At 33.6% G+C, this 20,256-nt stretch overlaps 1 protein-coding gene across 50 annotated transcripts in view; it reads right to left on the bottom strand.

Annotated features, from left to right (window-relative positions):
* KCNMA1 (potassium calcium-activated channel subfamily M alpha 1) overlaps window positions 1–20,256 on the bottom strand; it is a 481,181-nt gene that overhangs the window by 139,077 nt on the left and 321,848 nt on the right. For all 50 annotated transcript variants that reach the window (XM_040562756.1, XM_040562749.1, XM_040562748.1 and 47 more), the window contains 4 exons: window positions 19,191–19,282; window positions 5,885–5,995; window positions 3,883–3,988; window positions 2,363–2,445 (listed from right to left, as the gene is read on the bottom strand). In XM_040562756.1, the coding sequence (XP_040418690.1) occupies window positions 2,363–2,445; window positions 3,883–3,988; window positions 5,885–5,995; window positions 19,191–19,282 (392 nt within the window). The remainder of the gene's footprint in view (window positions 1–2,362; window positions 2,446–3,882; window positions 3,989–5,884; window positions 5,996–19,190; window positions 19,283–20,256) is intronic.

Genomic DNA, 20,256 nt, shown 5'->3' on the forward strand with positions numbered 1-20,256 from the left:
AATAATACACTTGCAATTATTGTCATATTTAGTGATTATCTTTGTTTCTTTGAATCAATGTAATCAAGTTTTCCAATGATAAATGTCTGAAAGGACATTTCATCCCCCCACCATTATTTGTTTATAGTTTTTAGACTTCTATCATATTTAAACACCTTGAACGATGATTTTATTTGACATGAATCCAAGTGCAAATTCATCTTCATTTTTTCTGCATTATTCCTAAGCTTGATATCGAAACTGATATCTGAACTCTGAATTTATAACAGATAGGTCTACTTCCATAATCTGCAGCTGTTGCAGCTATTCTTCGTTATTTAATGAGGGTAACATATATTCAGCTGTGTACATATTGAAAATGGCTGGAAAGAAAATACTGTAGAACTGAATAGACTGATAATGTGTTAGAATGAAAAAAAAATGCAATAAAATTAATGAAAGAAACAAGCCTTGTTCTGTATGTACAAACTTAAGAAAGAGGGAAAAAAAAGGTATTCATTATTTCAATTCACATCATCTTGTAAAAGGACAAAACATTTATTCCTACTAATTTTTCATTTCTTTCTGAATTATTCAATTAAACATTCCATTTAATTGAATTAAATTCATTTAAATGTGAGAAGACACAAGAGAATTCCAGTCTTGAAATTACACTTTTGCATTTTATTACATTTAATGTATTAAAGGTATTAAACGTGTTAAGAATGCACTAATCTGCAGCTGAAATACTTTTAATATATTTATGCAACTAACATGAAAAATATATATTTTTTTGCATTAAAACACAAAAGCATGACTGAAAAATAAAATTAGGTATATATAAGCCCTGCCCCTTCCACAGACACCCAGGTATCTTGTGCATAGTGAACTTTTTCTGGAGAAGTAGCTTTACTAAATTTCTTTTTATTTCTCCTATTTCCTTCAACTCCTAGAATGCAAACATCTGACAGACAAATAAAACCGGTTCATTGCACTGGTCAATTTTGTTTGAGAATTTTTTAACAGATCCTTGACGTTTTAATTTTTAAAAGGTCAGACTGGTCTCATTAAAACTATCGTATGAACAAAACACAAAAAAATGGAATGGCTTAGTTTTACTGTAACTCTAGCTGCCGTCCACTAATTGACCCATTCATCCTCTTCCTTCAGAGAATACAGGGAGGAAGCAGGACAAGCTTTGGTGACCCCTAATATAATAAGTGACTTGCTAATCATCATTAAGCAATGTTAGTCTTCAGTGTTAAAAAGGAGGATGGAGCTTGGAGACCACTGTATCGTTGCTATCATGAAGTTCATACCTCACTTTCCCCAAGTAGTGTGATTACTTGGGATAGCAGATTTACTGAGGAGCAATGAGGTATGAGGTGATCGAAGGTCCTTCTGTCCCGTTGTCAACACCAGCCCTTGCAGGGCATGCATTTATGTAATTTATTGTTGCAGCAGCACAACGACTTTTCCTTTCCTTTCACTTCTGCTGTTCCTGTGCGTAGTTATGAATACTTCAACTCTAAGGTCTACAAAATGACAAAGAGTACCAAAGCTCATGCTCCATGCAGCCATGTCATCCCTCTCCATGACATCTAGAAAAACTGAGTTCTTAAAGTAACAAACACAGCAAGCAATGAAGATCCAGAAGAGAGATGTTGCCTGCCAGTGGACTTGGAGAACATTAGTAAATTACTCTGCTGTAGGAACACAACAGTAATCACAAGCCAAATAACTGCAGCTGATTCTGTTTTGGATGCACTAGTTTGAGAACTAGTGCTGTAACATGACCTGTAAGTGGTTATAACAAAGAAACGGAAAAGGTGCTACATAAAGCTTTCACGTCCCTTTTGAAAGGATGAATTTTTACCTACACCATGAAAATAGAGATTGACAGGCCATTTCTGAAAAAAAAGAGAAATTAAAATCTGTGTGATTCCTTCATTGACTTAGCAGAGAGGAATACATAAATTGTTAGTTGTTTACACAATTACAGTTAAACTATATTGGAAGAAGAGCAATCAAATATCTGAATATGGAAAGATACTGTAAATGAGAAAAAACGGCCAATATACAAAGTCCAAAACAAATACCCTGATTTCAAATTTCACTTTTGGTTCAGTTTTTCCTCTGATCATAATTTTCTCTTCTAATATGCTATTTATAAAGCAGCTAAATTAAAACAGTTTAGGCAGGAATTTAAGGGGTTCTGAGACAATCTTAAAATTTGCCCCCTAAAGAAAACTCTGAAATGGTCTTCAGGATCATTTATCAGCATTGATCTTCAGATCAGCAATAAAGCTATGTGTGGCTATGGCCTATTTGAACACCAGAAGTTGGCTAATCAAACTTAAGAATTAAAAATTAATGACATTACCTCATAATATTGGAGGCATCTTCAGCATCTGGGTCAGCGCAGTATTTATTGGCAAGAATTAGGCACGCATCTGCTGACTCTATCTGAGACACCGAAGAAAAAGAAAAATAATTAGCAACCTCTGTTTTCAGCTATTTGTTCATGATGAAGTATTAGGGATTCCAACACTGCCATCCTGATTGTGAATGTCAGTTCATAATACTAATAAGAAAAAGTGTTACAAGACTTTATAAGCAACATGGGTGATGGCAACAGCTTTCATATACACATAGCAATTTCCTGAAGCTTGTTAATGGTGCTCAGACCAGGTTGATAGTTCCATTCATTACTACTATGTTGTATAAGCTAAAGCACGGAGGTTTTAATGGATATATCTTTTGCAATCAGATACTGAAATTTAGACCCCTAAATCCATAGGAAGTTCCTGTTACATTAGTACAGTGCTGCCACAAGTCCTGCAGTTTTGATTGGGAATTTAAGTATCTTCTTCTTAGAGACAGGAAGAGATGGCTGAACCTATGATTTAGAATCTGAGCACCAGTTTTCAGGAAGCACAAGGACGAGAGAACTTATCTGTTCACAGGACCTCTATGTTCATACAAACCTTAGCCCTATTTAACTCAAAGCAGATGACAAAAGAATTTTTCATTGTATACAACCAAATATCAACACAAAAAAGGGCGTAACAGAGAACAAAATACCAGTATACAACTTCATAGTCATAATGAGAACACTGATGAACTGAAACACAGTATGTGTTGGGCTACAAAAGGTTAAGCAATTTCTGTAGCCAAACTGGACAGAAGACATGATTACTACTCCAGAAAGTGCTAACGCTGCATTAAAACCTTATTGGCTTAAGTAGCTGGTTTACATTCCATTTGAGGGAAATTAAAAAAAAATAAAAAAAAAAAGAAAAAACAAGGTGGTGCTCTGTCTGACAGATACAGCTTTCCATTTTTTTTCCTTTAACCTTCATGCTTTGCTTTAAAAGTACAAAAGAATTTACTACAGAGAATTCTAGACAATGAACTAACTCATTCTAACTACCAAATATCTTAAGTTGTATTTTTATCAGGATTCTAGAGAATAGAAAAAGGATTTGACTGGTGAAAAATCATTTTCTAATTGTTCTGATGAAGGTAAGACAGGAGCATTTTAAGCAATTACAGTAAGACAATGTTCTATTATATCAAACATTAATGTTAAATAGACTCTTGAACTAAACCCCAATGAATAATTCATAAAGAGTTCAATAGAATGGCATACAATGTTTCTTAAGTCACAGCATTACTGTAGCTTTGAAGATCTAAACATATAAAGAAAACAAGGTTTATGGACAGATGGACAGATATTGTAATATTGTAATTTATTAGACAAGCTAATACAAAAGGGGAAAACATTTTTGGGGGAGCACCTGAATAAAAATATCACTTTTTAGATATTATTTTATTAAAATAATGCAATGAGTAATTAAATAAATGTCAGGTAGCAGGAGAACAGAACAAAAGAGCTATTACCTTCACTCTTGCCAGGTCATGGGGATTAAGGACTGAACCCTGATAAAATTCCACCTGAGTGAAGTGTCGTTTAAAGAGAGCTTCCAGCTCAAGGTTAGGGGAGATACTGCATCGGGAAGAGGAAGAAAACACAAGAGCAAACAAGAATTCAGTTTCCATAACTGTCCCATTTACTTCATTTATTTATAAACTGACCCATTTATTTATTAGGTGCTCAGACTTCTGCTGATGCTTTTCCTGTGGTGTAGAAACAGCATGCAGTACTTAAAAGACAAATACTATACTGCTTACACTTCCTCTCTTCTGTCTACAGCACATCTGGCCCATTTAATTGTGCCACTCTGCATGTTCATCATTTGTCACTTTCTCACAGATGTGAATCCAGAAGAACTGGTGCAAAAGTTTGAAAACATCCTCTCACATTTTCCATAGAAATCATCTGCTAATGCAACAATCCTCTGCGTGTACCTACCACTCTCAAAACGGTTGATTGCATCAAATAACAGAGCTCAGTGCGAAATCACTAAAATCCAGGAAAGGAATCCCATCAGGACCCCTGTAGCCTGTAAGAACTAGAATTAAAACAAATAATTTTGCTGTGACTTTCTGCCATAAACACACGACTAAATGGAAGAGCATCTATTATATAATGGGGCACAACCTTGGAAGTACTTTTCTTAAACAGCTGTGTTACAGGTGCATGAGATCATTCTGATGCCAGATGTTAAATTAATAAGCAAATAAAACAGATACATGCAAATATTTGTGGGGGGGCGGGGGGGGGAAGAAAAATAAATAAAAAAAACAGGCACAAATAAGTAGACAGGTGCTGAACTCCCTTTACATGCATATAGTTTCGCAGTTCCTATCACCATGATTTTCACTGTGGAAATTCACTTTCCTCTTGCAGTCCATTCCTGTTATTACTTAGAACTGGCAAACAAGAAAACGAATAAAGTAGTTCCTTGAGGATATCATCTGTAATTCAATTCAAAAGGTATAGATAAGAAAAGAAAAATTGTGCAAGTGCTGATTCTTAGTTTTCCAGCTTCATTTGTTGAATCATCACAAATGATCAGCTTTTAATAATTTTCTTTAAAAGGAATAAAAGTATAGAACTTGCTGCTAAATACAAAAATATCACTTATTCATAGTTTAAAGCACTTTGAAACAGATGCTATTCCGGATCAGAAAAGAATATTCATACTACCTCTCTCCCAAGCACATGGCTATTTCTAACAGATTCTTCCATAGGTACACCTATTTCACTTTATATCACTTGAAAGGCAGAGCCTGTAACTAACATCAACCACCTTAAGGCATTCTTCCAAATCTCACATGAAAAAAGTGCAAGAGACATCATGTGTAGGTATGTATACATGGGTAAAAGAACAGTACCAAGTATGGTGACTAGAATTTCTCTTCTACCTTCACTATAAAGTAACGCATCACATTTGTATTAAAACTACTTCTGTGCCTACATTTTTCTTTTTATAAATGTTTTGCAATACAAAATATGCACTTTTTCCTAGTGAAATGAAAGGTGAAAAAGTGTTTTCAGATAGCATAAGTTCATACAACACACAGCATTTTTCACTAGTTTTACAGATTTTACCAATTATGCTAGTTTCAAATGAATATTTTATGCTAAAGAACTCTCACATCTATTTATTAGTATTTCAATATATATTTTTTTTCTCATAATTACACTCCTATTTGAGATATCTAAACCACAGTTGACATGACTGGCTCTGAAGTCTGCTTGGAATACTCATACAAGTGGGCTTAGCAATGCATTATAAAACAATTGCACAAAACTTCTCTTTCTTCAAAATACCTTACACCGTTAAAAAAAAAAAAAAAAAAAGGAAAAAGAAATTGCATACATTCATTTTATAGTTGTTTGGAGTTTGAAAGGTCCTATATCTTCCCCCACAAGATATGGCTTAATTCAATGAGTTTTAGTAACATATGATAGGACTTATACTGAAAATTTACTCACTTATGGAGAAAGACGATTTCTACGTTGACATCATCCCTATCCTTGTGCAGGAAGTCCTTCAGGAAGTTGGACACACTTTCAAGTGTTATGTGACCACAGACAACTATGTGCCTGTTACAGAAAAATCAGAGTTAATTTTGCAAAGAAAGTAAAACAAGCAAGAAAAAAAGCAAAGAAAACAGTAATTTATTGGCCAAAAGAGTATTAGTCATCTTGACATTTCTCTAACACCTATTCCACAAAGTCAGAAAAAATAAAACATCAATTCCAAAAGGTGATTTGCAATTCAAAATACATATACATTCTCACCTGCAAAGATTACTATCAACAAACCATTTGGTCAAGCGTACTGCACATTTAAGAGCAAGTGGCATCATTTATATACATATTTATATGCTGCATTAACAAGTCCATTTCAGAGTCATATTTCTCTATTTTATACACATTTTTTAAAAATCTTTACTTCCTTTACCAAGAGATACTATTCAAAAAAATTTTTATGACATAACGAGACAACAAATCTCCCTAAAATTATTCTATATTTTTCCACAGTTAAAAGCTGACAGTTAGGCCAATGAAGGCAGCACAAAGCTTGCCAATTATAGGCCATAAGCAATAAAAAAAAAAATCCTGCTGTAAGTCCTACAGGGAGAATACATTACAATAAGAAATCATTAATTAACACACTATTGCAATAGATTGCTTAAAGAACCAAAGCTTGCACATACTGAGGTTACAAAGGTTCCTTATACTCAACATTTTTCCATTTATACTGAACAGATGTATCTGACTATGCAAGATGGAAGCACATACCAACATATACATTCTTGAATTATACAAGAAGCTGAGGAAAAGGCCTAGGAAATTGCACTCTTCCTGACTTAATGGATCATTGTTCCTTTACTATTGTAAAGCAAAGTCCAAAATGTTCTTGATTAGAATATCCTACATTGTCTCTCAGTTTCCTTCATGGAATAAACTCAACCCATATTCCATTACTCTGTTTTATGACAGATGGTGATTTTGATATGCCTAGTGCTAATACTTCCAATTATCACGTTGCTTACAGAAGTCAGGAAGACGGTGATACAGACAATTACTGAACTAAGAGAAAGCCAACTTCATTACAGTCATATGGTCTACACACAAATGATTACAAAGACATAATTTCACAAACTTATAAGAGCACTTGAGCTGCCAATCTGAAGCATGGTATTTCAAAGGGAAAAATTAGACTGCCCAACTCTCACTTATTTCACAATTATTCTGTGGACAACTCAGTAATGCAGAAACCCCACAGGCTGGAAACAACAAATAACAGGTGGCAGCAATGATTACTAATGTAATGGGCCTGTTCTTGCTTCATAATTTGGTGCTTGATGAAATGTGTGTGAAAATTGCACAGAATTTATTGGAAAAAGGATAATGATGCAGAGCAGAGAATAAATCAACAGCATATATCATGCAGTAAATAATATCACCATCACTGTACTGTTACTTTTGCATTGGTTCAGGTGGTCACTAGGAAAGCAAAACACAGTATTATACCAGTCCAGCACACTTTATGGTATTTTTCTACTACTACCACTATAAACAGCATAGGACAGTTTTAAAGGCTTATTTAGAAATATGATAATCTCAAACACTCCTCCTGCACGAGTTCTCAGTGACATCACCAGGCCTCAGATATAATTTTAGACATAGTAACCATAAAAAACTTATATTTTTCATTCCTTTTGACAGGAAAAGAATACACGTTGATATGAGATATTTAACATAGGACTCCAAACTATGAACTTTTATTGTTAAACTAGCTATCTGGAGTGTCAGCTTTGGATTCAACAAGATTTAGCTCAATCTTAACCTAAGATTTTGGTGCAGGAAGTATACAAAGCACTGCATGCTTCTCAGACTGTAAGCACTTAAAAGCACAACATCCCTAACTTCAAGCTTTACTGTGTTATGATGTAGTAAGCACAATATCAGAAAACAAGACAAAATATATTAGTTCATACCTTTTTGGTGCAAAGGGTCCCAGAGGTTTCTTCTGGGATCTTTAGAGCTTGGCAAAGTTTCCAGCAGCCTCTGTGCTGCATAAAACCATGCCTGCATTCCCATTCTGAGAAGCACCTTTCCGCAGTTTCCCTAAGGGATCAAATCACCTGAGTTGCTGGCACTGCGTGTGCGTGTATTATTGCGCATACAGTCTGATCAGAGGATAATAGCCTTTAATATAGGGCAAGATATGATTTCAAGCACTAAGATTCCCACCCTACCAAATGGATGAATGTCCATGCATTAATGAATCCAATACATCATTGTAACTAGAATTTTTCAAGAAAGTTCAGATTCTGAAAAGATGTTCAATACCTTTGTGGGTTTTTTTTTTTTTTTTTTCATCATTAAATTCCACATTTTGAAAATATGGACTAACCAATGAGAAAAACTGCAGAACAGACAGAGTTTGTAGCCCAAGTTAATCTATTACAGAAGAAATTTTCATAGGATTGCAAGATTACAGGATAAATGAGGTTGGAAAAGACCTCCAGAGGTCTTCTACTCCAAAACCCTCCCCCTAAAAGCAGCTGCATTTGGAACAATAATTCACTCTTGCTATGATTCTCATTCAGTACGGTTTCATACCAATCTGATTCAGTGAAAATAAAACATTTGGCTGTCAAATACACTTGCATTTGAGCATCAGGACTGATTATTTTGGAAGTGTCAGAAGGCATCTGCACCATGTGTTCATTTTTGCACTCTGATTTTGGGTTATTTAGGCATTATCCTTTCTTCCTGTCTTTGCTGTTCTTATATAGTGCAAGACAGCATCCTGAGCAGTGATTGTAACAAAAAACCGTCCTGGTTTTCAAACAATGTTTTCTGATGAGAGACTAACATTAATTTTTGGTTGGAAACTCCCACAAAGAAATCTCCTTTTACCATAAATTATATTTTTGCTTAGAAGTAGAAGAAATTGAAAACAGATTTCCTATTTGCCCAGAGAGAGTTATTCAGCACATTATCTTAGAAAACTAAGAGAGTTTATATTGCTCCAATCTGTCCTGTGTATGATCTGAAGATTTATAGCTTCCTCTCTTTGTGCCAATAAGCATTCCCTTTCCATGCACCACCCAGTTTTTGCATGTACCATGAGGTAAAGTAAAGCCAATATATTGGATATCTTTTGCTTGCAGCTGGAGGTGCTTGGTAGGAAAATACTGTATTAATAACTTTGGTTCAACTGAAATGTCTAACTCTGCATTTAGGTTTTGTTTATGAAAATCCTCAGAAGTAATACAGCATTCATCTAAATTATTATTTTCTTTTTGTTATTTAAAAATGAAATTTAGGATTTTCCCTATAATATTGAAAACCAAACGTCATGATTTTAGACATTTTCATTGCTGATAAGTATTCAGGAGGACTACTACTTCTGTAAAGTAACAGTTGTCAGTGCAACTGCATCAGAGGCAAAATTTGGTTAATATAAGAATGGAAATCCATACTACACAATTGTAATGTTGCAAAAATCATATTTTACAGAGAATACAAAGCCTATCAGGGGATATATGTTGTCAAACAATGTGTCTGACTAATCCATTCTTCTCCCATATCCATCTTCCTAATGGTCATTAATTACCAAATACAGAAGAAGAGTACACTTATATAAAAAAATTATTCTACCCAGCTGAAATTCTCTACAGTACCTTATTTTTTTCTTCTCAAGTACTGACAATGAAACATCATCTAAAAATGCAATAACTCCTTATAAACTAAACAATATTGCTGATATAAGGTCCCTACCCACCACAAATACAAATAGTTTCAGGAAGAAAAAATGAAACAAGCAAAAGCTAAAACATCTAGAATTCCAACATGAGATAATTGAGAACATATGCTTAATCCATGTAAATAGCACTGTAAATGAAAACAGATCCACTGTGAACACGATTCTTCAAAAAGGTTCTTTACGTGGTTCTTCCTTCAGAGGACACAATACAAAATGTAAATCTTTTGCCTGTTTATTTTGAAAGAAATTATATCCATTTTATTGGAACAAGTATAAAGAACTTGAAAAAACTCACTTTAACTAGTCTGTCATAATAAATCAAAGATAATAAATAGAAAATTCTGTTCAGCATTCAGTTGAATACACGGTGTTCACTTGTCAAGTAACAAAATATGGCACATATTGATCTAGATGTCTCTATAAAACTATAATATTTATATCAAAAACATGTGCTCAGATATCTTTATCATCTTTCTGCTTAGTTTTCTGATCATACCTTCAACTATCAACCATCTCAATTCTTTTTTTGCATACCAGTAGCAGACTGTTGTGGTTGAAATCAACATGTCCTTCTAAAGTCTAAGTGTTTTTTTTATCAACAAAGGACAGGTCTCAGTCACTTTGTCTTCCTAACAGAAGTCAATAAATGTCAACAGATTCTGTAGATATGATCTTCTTGTTTATCTGTTAGATCAGCATTCTTTAAATATACTAATGTATAACACATTGCTAGCTGCTTGTGCTTTTATGATTTACCCCAATATTAAGATACTATTAATTCAGTTCAATTAAGTGATAATTCTACACTTGTGCTTGTGTCTCTCCCCTTATTAGTCAGTTAAACACATGCCTTATTTTAATATAAACTCCTCTCTCAGACTAATACAGATAGAGTAATAGGTGATGTACAACCATGATTTGATGTTTTTCTCTTTCTTTACAGAAGACTTGATGAAGCTCTAAGGACCACTTACTGCTAATATTGGCTGTAGCCAATGTGTACAGTGAGACTTTCAAATAGCCAGAATAATATATTACAATATTTTAACCATAAAAAAACAAACAAACAACAATAACAAATCTTGACTATTACATATATGACAAAAGCAAATACTGAGAACCATCCACCTGGAGTGGACACTTCTGGACAAAATAAAAATATATATATTTAAAAAAAAAAATCTGTCTTTATCTTAACCTACAAGCTTTTACTTTTTTCTGATTCTCTCCCCCATCCCACTGGGGAGGAAAGGTGAGCGAACGGCTGTGTGGTGCTTAGCTGTCAGCTGGGTTAAACCACAACACCATCTGTAAACTCTCTATTCTCTCATAGAAATTATCTATTCTTTCCAACAGGTTCTGCACTCTTCAGATTCTTTCATACATTATGCATGAAGAAAAAGGAATTAGTTAATATCAGAAAACACTCAAAAGTGCAAGATATACATTCAGTATAGACTATACTATATAGGTCAGTGGATCATACATCAGATTAAAATAAACGGAAAATCATTAATGTCACTCATTTAAACGTTACCTCTGATGCAGACATGATTTTACTGTGTGATCAATATATGTATTAAGAACCAAGAAGAAATCATTTCAATTTCTTAAACTCAAACTTGTTAATGGGCACAACAAATGTACAGCCACATACAAGACCCTGATTAGTTGTGAATTATGACAGCTACAAAACTGCAGCAACCACACATATATATTCAGGTTTCAGTCTTGCTCAATGAATATTGGTGGTATGTCACTGGCAACACTTAAATGCTAGAAAGTGTTTTTCTGAACCACATAGAAATAATACAGAAGAATTCTGTTATGTAGGTTCTCAAATATTTCATGCCCACCAAAGTGAGATTTGTACTGGAGAAGAGGCTTATAGAGTGCATTTCAGTGACTTTATTCCTGGATAAATGGCACACTCCTTTGTTTAAACTGCATATTACATATACACTATATACATATACAGTGTGCATCTAAGTCTGTTTGCAATAGCATGTTCTCCTAAGTGATTCACTGTGAGCTTCTTTATTTCAGCTTCCTTGCTCAGGTACAGTTAAATGAAATTACCTTACATTATTATGATCTAAGAACTTGTGCAACACTTGTCTATAAAGCAAGTTAAGAAAGAAAAGTTAATATTCTTAGCTTGATGCATGCCTATGAAACTGCGATAATAATAAGAAAATACAGTAATTTGTTTCTGCTGGGGTCTGGATTAGATAAGAGGCTTCCACCAATTTAAAGGACGAAGACTCATTCTTTCATTCAGTCTTGATGGTACTATCATCCCTATCTACAGTACTTCTACTTTCATAAAAATACCACAACATTAGACACAACACAGCTGCATCACCATGAGAAATTAGTGCATAATTTAGTATAAAAAGAAGCAGTTAAAACTGTTAAATGTTACTGCATATACAAGAGGTCCATACTAGAAAACTTGTAGTGCAACACAGGAGTAAACCATACCTCCACTGTTATCATCTCACCTGCAAACAAACTTTAATCTGCTGCTATAATCACACAAAACCCTAGGCTTCCTTGTACTATTTTGTGCAGCAGGTTATCAGACACCAGACACACCCTGTTATTATTTATGAAATTCATTATATTTTCTTCTGAATTAATTGTTATGCTTCCACCATTATTCTTCTTCAAAGTTGCCTTATGGGTTTTTTTGAATGCTCAATAAGCCTTTATAGACAATGCAGAAGGTAGCAAAGGCTTTAAATTTTTTGAGTATTTCATTCACGACCAGAGCCAGTGCATTTCTTTCCACTGAAATCACCCCAAAGTGTCATGACTGATTTTCTGCAAGAGCACCTGAGAGGAAACAAAGAAGTCATAATTCCTTAAAACTTGCTGATTAATTCACCAGTTCTGGCATAACATGTTCCCTTTCGTGGAATGTCCACACTGAAAATCATGGCTTATATATTTTGTGGAACATGGTAAATCAGCGAATTTATAGAACAGAGTCAGTCTTTCTTGGGACAAAATTTGGACAGCAACAACTGCTACTTTGATGCCTAACCAAAAAAGCTTTTTCAAAGTTTAGGCAGAGAGAAGGAAAGTTGAATTTTTTTACACTTTTAACTAGAAGTATAAAATTGTTCAGGATCTGAACGTGATTTGAGACCTGGAAGACTCTTAAAAAAAAAAAAAGTCATAATATTGTTATATATCACTTCCCACACTTCCCTTCTTGCTTTCACAAGAATGGATATAGTTTAATAAGTATGCAAAAATGAGGGGAAAAGTCTGTCCTATTAGTTCTATCTGTCAGTCTATTTAACACTCATCAGATTTTCTTTATCACTAGTGAGACTTCATTTGAAAAAGTGGGATTAGAAGAATGGCTAGCAGATGGGAAATAGAGACACCCCTGGGGATCATAATGCAATCCATGTCACATTCTCTTACTACAGTCTCATCCCACTGGAAAATAGTATCTTACATATTGTATCAAATTATTTAATATAATCTAATGTCACTTTCTTTGGAGCTATGACTCTCATTACTGTTGCAAGTGGACCTTTGCCAAAGTATTTGGATAAGCTTAAAAAAAAAAAAATTGTTCTAATTTTTAATCAAATTCAAATGTCTAACGAATCCAAGATGGTCTGTCAACTTAAATTATCTGTTTGTCTCTCTGTTTACCATATCTATCTGTCCGCAGTTTTTATTTTTCTCTGTGAAGTTTAGTTATTGAATCCCATGTTTCCTTCTGGAAGGAATCTCTAACAGATGATTCTTCCCATTGACATACTGATGATTTGCTAATTTATGGCTTGTAAACTTCAGAAATCTGAAGAAATCTCTGGGAAGCAGAGCAGATCATGAGAGAAGGGAAACAGGAGATTTGAATAGCTTATACAGTAAAGAACTGTGATGGCATTAAAATACAATGTTTAAACTTGAACATTAGAGTAATGTGTCAAGATCATTTAAAACATCTTTTGAAAATTTAACAAAGTTTAGTTTACTTACTATCAGGGCAACAAATAATAATAAAATTCCCTTTCACTGTCTATATTCATGTGAAGCCATGTTGTTGCCTCATAAAGAGTTTTCATTGGAGCTAATAGGAACATTGCATACAGAAGGAAAAACATTTTAGCCCATGAAATTAAAAGGTAATAATTAAATGCAGAGGAAATAATGGAAAAGACAAACAAACAAACAAAAAACAACAACAAACACATTAAGTTATCCAGACCCTCTTTCAGTCCATCAGTTTACCAATGTTGTTTCCATCTGTTTTCTAGAGCTTTGTGCAGGCTAACTTACAAAAAGCTAATGCCTTCAAATGGAAAATACTTCACAGAATTAAAATCCAGTCTGATCATATGAACACATGAATACAAAAATGAAAAAACTTATTAAGAACAATCTTGATTCTCAAATAAATGAGTAAATTCAGAACAAAAAGTTAATTATAAATTACCAGATGTAAAACATATCTGAATCTTTAACCAAATCTCAGACGAGACCTGGATAATATGAAGGTTAAAAATAAATAAATATGTGTTTATATATATACGGCTTAAAAGGAATAACAGACTATTTTTAAAGCCCTATTCTGGCTAGGACTGAAAGTGTAAGTTCCAAACATCACAAAAAGCACATTAGCAAAATTTTAGTGATCCCCAAACCAAAAGTTTATTGAAGAAAACCTCACTCATGTATGACTTAAAGCTTGAATTCTATAGTTAAGAGGTTAGCTGGAGCACTTCTGAAAAGCATCCAAAGCCAAAGTGATCACTGCCTCTTCCATCCTTCCAGATGTATGCATGCATGAGCTAACCTGTAAGCTTATTGCTCTTAGTCTAAAAAATAATAGTCTACCAGCACGATGAAATTCATAATAGCATGATCTTTTCATCCCTCTATGATACTTCAGTTAAAAAGGACCCCTTCAACACTATTTCATGAGCTCTACAGACAAGTAACAAAGAGCCTGAAAAGAGTAAGTCATCCTGAAAGTCTCAAAGAGAAAAGAGCTAAATGTGGATAGCATGTACGAAACTGGCTAATGGTCTCAAAATTATTCAGAAGAATGGCAAATATTAATATCATTAACATTCAAACTGTATATCATTTCAGTTTGTTAGTGATGAAAACAAATGTCAAAACTAACCAACCAAAAAAAAAATCATAAAACCTCCCCTGCTTTTATATATAAATACATATTATTTTCTAAACTGATGTCTAATCTAGACCTTTCTAGAGCTTTTATAATATTGTAATAAATAGATCACATCTTTTCCTTCTCCACCCCACGACTTGTTACATCTAGCTTTTATCTCCAGTATTTTGTCTATTAAAAACACTAGTTATTAATGATACTAGTTTTTCACTAATTTACTGAACATTTACTTTATTTCCTTACCTTCTGCATTAAGCAGATTTTATGTCTATGTTAATAAGATTCTATGTCCTATAGAATATTGCAGATATTTTTCACTGCAATGACATTATCCTTAGTGATGAAGCAATTAATAAGAGTTTAACTTTCATTATAAATTTTTGTCTACTTTGTATTTCAAAAGCATTCATCATCTTCAGAAAGCATAAACTTGACTCATTTAAGTCTCACAAAAATTCTGTCAGGTAGTTACCAGTCTATTACAATAAATAGTATTTTTCTATAATACTAAATGTATTTTATTATATCAGTAAAACATTGGCTAAAATATAAAGAATATAACATGCATTATCTGCTTTGCAAAAATTATTTCCACAAAATGTAAAATCATATACTACAGAATTAATCCACAGAACTGGATGGAGAGACAGGAAGTAGAAACAGCAGTAGTGACTGATGTGAGCAGTAGTGGCTCATGTGATATAACAGAAACTACATAGAAAACTATTTAGAAAATTAAGGAGGTTACTCTATTGTTATCGTAAGATACCTCTTAGGAACGTTCAAAACCAATATTTTTCAAGTTCTGATTGCTTCTCACATCTGAATTTTATTTTACAGTTACATCTTAGATATCTTAGATTTTTATTTATTTATTTTAATATCAAAATATTTTCTGTCTTTGTAATTACAGCCTGGTCTCCATGTCATTTCTATTTAGCAGTGATTCTAGCAAGAAAAAATTGTTTTGCGTAAAACTAAACTAACTAAACTTAGAAAGCCCTTTTTTTCTTCTCTACTATCTGATTTGGTGTATCAGGACACAGTAAAACCTTTAGAGAGTCTTCTGATGAACTGATCTGTGCACAGTAGCAAAGCAGCTGTTTAACACTAATCTCGTTACCTATCAGATCTCACTGCTTACAAATCTGAAATTCAAGGATTATTATCCTTTTGAGTAACTTTTTTCTTTTTCTTTTTTTTTTTTTTTCCCCACTTGGTTGCAATTGTGACAATTAATCATCAAATGATGCCTGTCATCAAATGTGTATGTTTGATCTTGGTCACATTTTGTATAGATATGCTGGTAAGCATTTTGCCGAATATGCAACAGCGAGTACTATTGCTGTTTTAACAGATGAAACTTCAGTCAAAGGCTGTAATAATATTCCTACTTTACGTTCTGTGAGACCTTAGAAGTCTCATTACAGGAATACATTATTAAGCAGAGATTATAAATCAAATGAAAAAAAAAATCCCTGTGGAATTTTGTAACAAAGCTATCTAGTATCTAGTAGATTTAACCAGTGATAATTGCATACAGAGAGAGAAGTATGTTTCTTTATTGTGGGAAATTATTCCTATACAGTTTATGAGACCTTTGGGTACCTTACTGGCTGAAAAATAAAACGAAATGTGAGATTAAAATTGCTGGTGTTTTCTTTTTTTTTTTTTGTTCTCCCTTTAGGAAGTGGAGCCTGTAGAACTTTTCATGCATACATTCCATCTCCCAGTTCAACAGTTACAATTCTTGAGCAAGACTCTCCTTGTAGTAATAAAGCATACAGTGCAATCCTTAAAAGATATGAAATCATATGTTAATTTTAACTACCCATCTAAATTTTTAATAGTCATATAGAAGCATGTTATTCCACAGACAAAATTCATGAGGACCCATTATATATATAAATACTACAAAGCAGATTCCATGTACTTATCTATTTTGGATAAAGAATTAAAAGTACACACATTTAATATTTTTATAGTTGAAACAATCTCTTTCAACAAAATTTAGCTGCTTTCATTTTCTACATGCATTTAATTTTATCTGGAAATTTTCTGACATTAGAAATAGAACAACTGTAGTTTCTCATTATGTTTGCTGCCAGAATCTATGCTTGGTTGTTCAACTAAAGACCTTATATTGCTAATTACTACCACATGCCCATATCCCAAGCAAAGGAAAACGTATTGGTTCTGACAATCCATTCTCTCATCACTGAATTCCAAATGAAAACTTAAATTTTGGCCAAACATAACATTTCATCAATCTTGTTCTACTGACTGCAAAAGCAACATCAAACAGGGATTGTTAATAGCTTTTTACTGTGCAGTTCCCAAGCTTAGATTCTCTGATGAAAGACCCACATGAGCAAAAGACTTCTTTTAACTACTTAGTAATTAACATTTGAACCAGAAAACAATGCATAAAGTAAATTGAACATTTTGTATGTTGATGACAGAGCTGAGTTCCAATTGGCAAGTTATATGGGCAGTAGAGGTCAGCAGAGAAAGCACTAATGACAGTGAGCTAAAAACAAACAGATAGTGCATATAAAGACAAAAAGAAAAGGTGAGAAATTAAAATGAAGCATGCCCCAAAGCTATCACGAAGCCTTCGATCTAGAGTTGAGGTTTTCAGGATGTGGGGTTCTGACTGAAGATCAAGTCCAAGTTCAGAGATATCTGAGCAATGCTAGGTACTAGTGACAATGTAGAAGAGGGGAGACTACAACTCTGTATGCAAAATAGTTTTAAAGCCATATTTACATCTGCCATAACTCTTTTGTAGCTTCAAAACCAAAAATGTAAATTCTCCATTTGAAAAAGCTCTCTTGAGAAAATAGGTATGAATACAAGTATGAAGATGAGTAGGCCTCTGTTACAAATAAACATTTTGGGAAATTAATGACACTTCTTTCAGAAATACAGTGCAAGTTTCCAACATTACTGTTTGCCAGGAAAAAAAACAAAAAACAAAAAAAAACAACTTTAGACATTTGAGGGTAGCTTAAAAATAAAATTATTGAAGTTGTCATTTATATGCCTATTATTCGTTAAACAATATTATAAGATATAACTAACAACAAAAAAAAATTGATCTATCTAACCGGCGATGTAAATCAGTACTCTTGAATTAGCTCTGTGGGGCATTTGCAGTCTTTCTGCTCCACAAAGAGGAGAAAGAATTTACTAACCACAATACACATCTATGAAATGAAGCATAGGTGATGATTTGAAAGGAACAAGGAGAAAATCATATCTGCTTGAAGTACAGAGAGGGACAATTAATTAGATATGTGTCTTGGAGATCTTTCCTATTGTTCTATGGAAGCGATTTCATATAACTTGTTGTTTAGGGCAAATGTATCTCTACCAGTGAATTTCATAATGATATGTAATGACACAGAGGATGGCAACGTTAATGGTGATATAAAGAAGAAAATAATATATCTACAAGTACATCTAGTTCATTAAAGGCTATACACCATCAGATCTAGATGCTGGGAATGCCAGAAAGAGCTAGTTTTAACTTGGTAAAGAAACAGGCTTTCAAAAGAAATGTAATGAACTAATGTGGTCTAATAAAAGACAGCTGTTGCTACAAGCCAAAAATACTATTTTTATTTTTTTCTCATACTTCATTGATACTAAGGCTACTACTTTCTCTTCTTAAGATAGACTTTACAAGGTTAGTGGAAGAGAATCACTTTAAAAACCCCTCGTCATAGATACTAAAACTATGATTTTGTGCAATATCCATTTGCAGTTAATAGTTGATGCATGAAATCTGAATCTGTTTTTTGAACATTTTTCTTATTGAAAGATTTCTTATTGAAGATTATTCTTATTGAAACAGCACTATTAATTGTCTGACAGAGTTATGGAATAACCTAATCAACATAAATGTCTTCTTTTGCTCAACAGCAAACTGGAGTTTTGTAGTCTGAGTGGTATCCAGGTTCTCTTGAAGCAGGGCCAAAATGTTGTGACTTGTACCGTAGCATAGCCCAGGTCTCTATAGTGTGACAATTCTCTAGTGGTAACATCTGATGTCAAGGAATACAGCCTTTTAAGCTGTAAGTCAGCTATTACCACCTTCAGGGGCTGTTCAAAGTCACACAACCACACCTGGTCTTTTTTGACTTACTTTCTGCCTCGAGTTGAGTTAAAAATCCCGCCGTATTTCTTCCGATTAAGGATGAGAGCAGCAATTTCTGGCACGTAGCGAGCAAACATTGCCTACATGCATGAAACAAAAACACAAAAAAAAAAAAAAAAGAAAAGAAAATGGCATGCAGAGAGTGTTCTACTGCAGCAGAGGCAGCAGAGCCTCTTGGGATACTTACTTTCTTCCACTAACCGCACTATAGGAACCACCATATTTCTTGCGGTTTCCTATTAACTCTATGATTTCAGGGACGTAGCTGGCAAACATGGCCTAAGAAGAAGATAGGAGATAGAAGAAAAGACTAAAAAGAGAGGCCAAAGAAAGGGGGATGATGAATATTTTCAGAAGATATATATCTTTAAGATCTGAAAATGCAAAAGAATTAGACCTGGGAAGGTGTTTAAAAAGAAAATTTTAAAAATGTGAAAGTTCTTATCAAACAAAACATGAGGGTTCAATGTAAAAGTTGGTCTTGGAGAAGGTGCATACTTTATAAATTAAGAAAATGGTCAAAAGAGGAAAAATGGGCTAACAAAACAAAACAAGAACAAAAAGAATTCAAACTGCTATCTAATCATAAAGTACAGTTATGTTTAATTCTTCCTGTAAAGGGGAGGGGAAAAAAACTATCCATCTCCACTGCAAAAAACAAAACCAAAAACAAGTATTACCATAACGGTTGCATTTCTATTTTAAAAGACAGACTTGTTCCCCTGTGATTAGGATTTAAACAAAGACAAAAAGATGTAGTCAGGGTCAAACCCCCTGCTGAGAAACAAAACAGTCACCACCACCCCCAAAAAAAAAAATAGGAAAAAAAAAACAAAAACAAAAGTTTATGTTTTTTAAAAGGATTGGAATAACATATGATAGGAAAAAAAAAAAAAAAAAAAGGTTTTAAGGAGAAAAAAAAATATTCTGCCATGTTTTGTCCAACAAACATCTTCCTTGTGGCTGGATACTTCGAAGAGCTACTGCCAGTTGGCATGGTCTCTCTCTTCATATGTCAATAAACATAGATGGGAACGCATATATATATGTATTTGTGTGTCTGACATATATGGCATTCATAACATCAGTTATATACATATCACCTTTGTAAGATGTATGTATATGTGAAATCAATATATAAGAGTAAAATAACAATACACGTGTATGTATGTGAATTAATATATATTGTTAGTCATCTGTAAAGCACTTACCTTGCACTGTGTGAATATTAAAATAAACCTTGCTGTTTTAGA

This window comes from Cygnus olor, chromosome 7, assembly GCF_009769625.2.
Source record: "Cygnus olor isolate bCygOlo1 chromosome 7, bCygOlo1.pri.v2, whole genome shotgun sequence".
Classification (NCBI taxonomy): Eukaryota; Metazoa; Chordata; class Aves; order Anseriformes; family Anatidae; genus Cygnus; species Cygnus olor.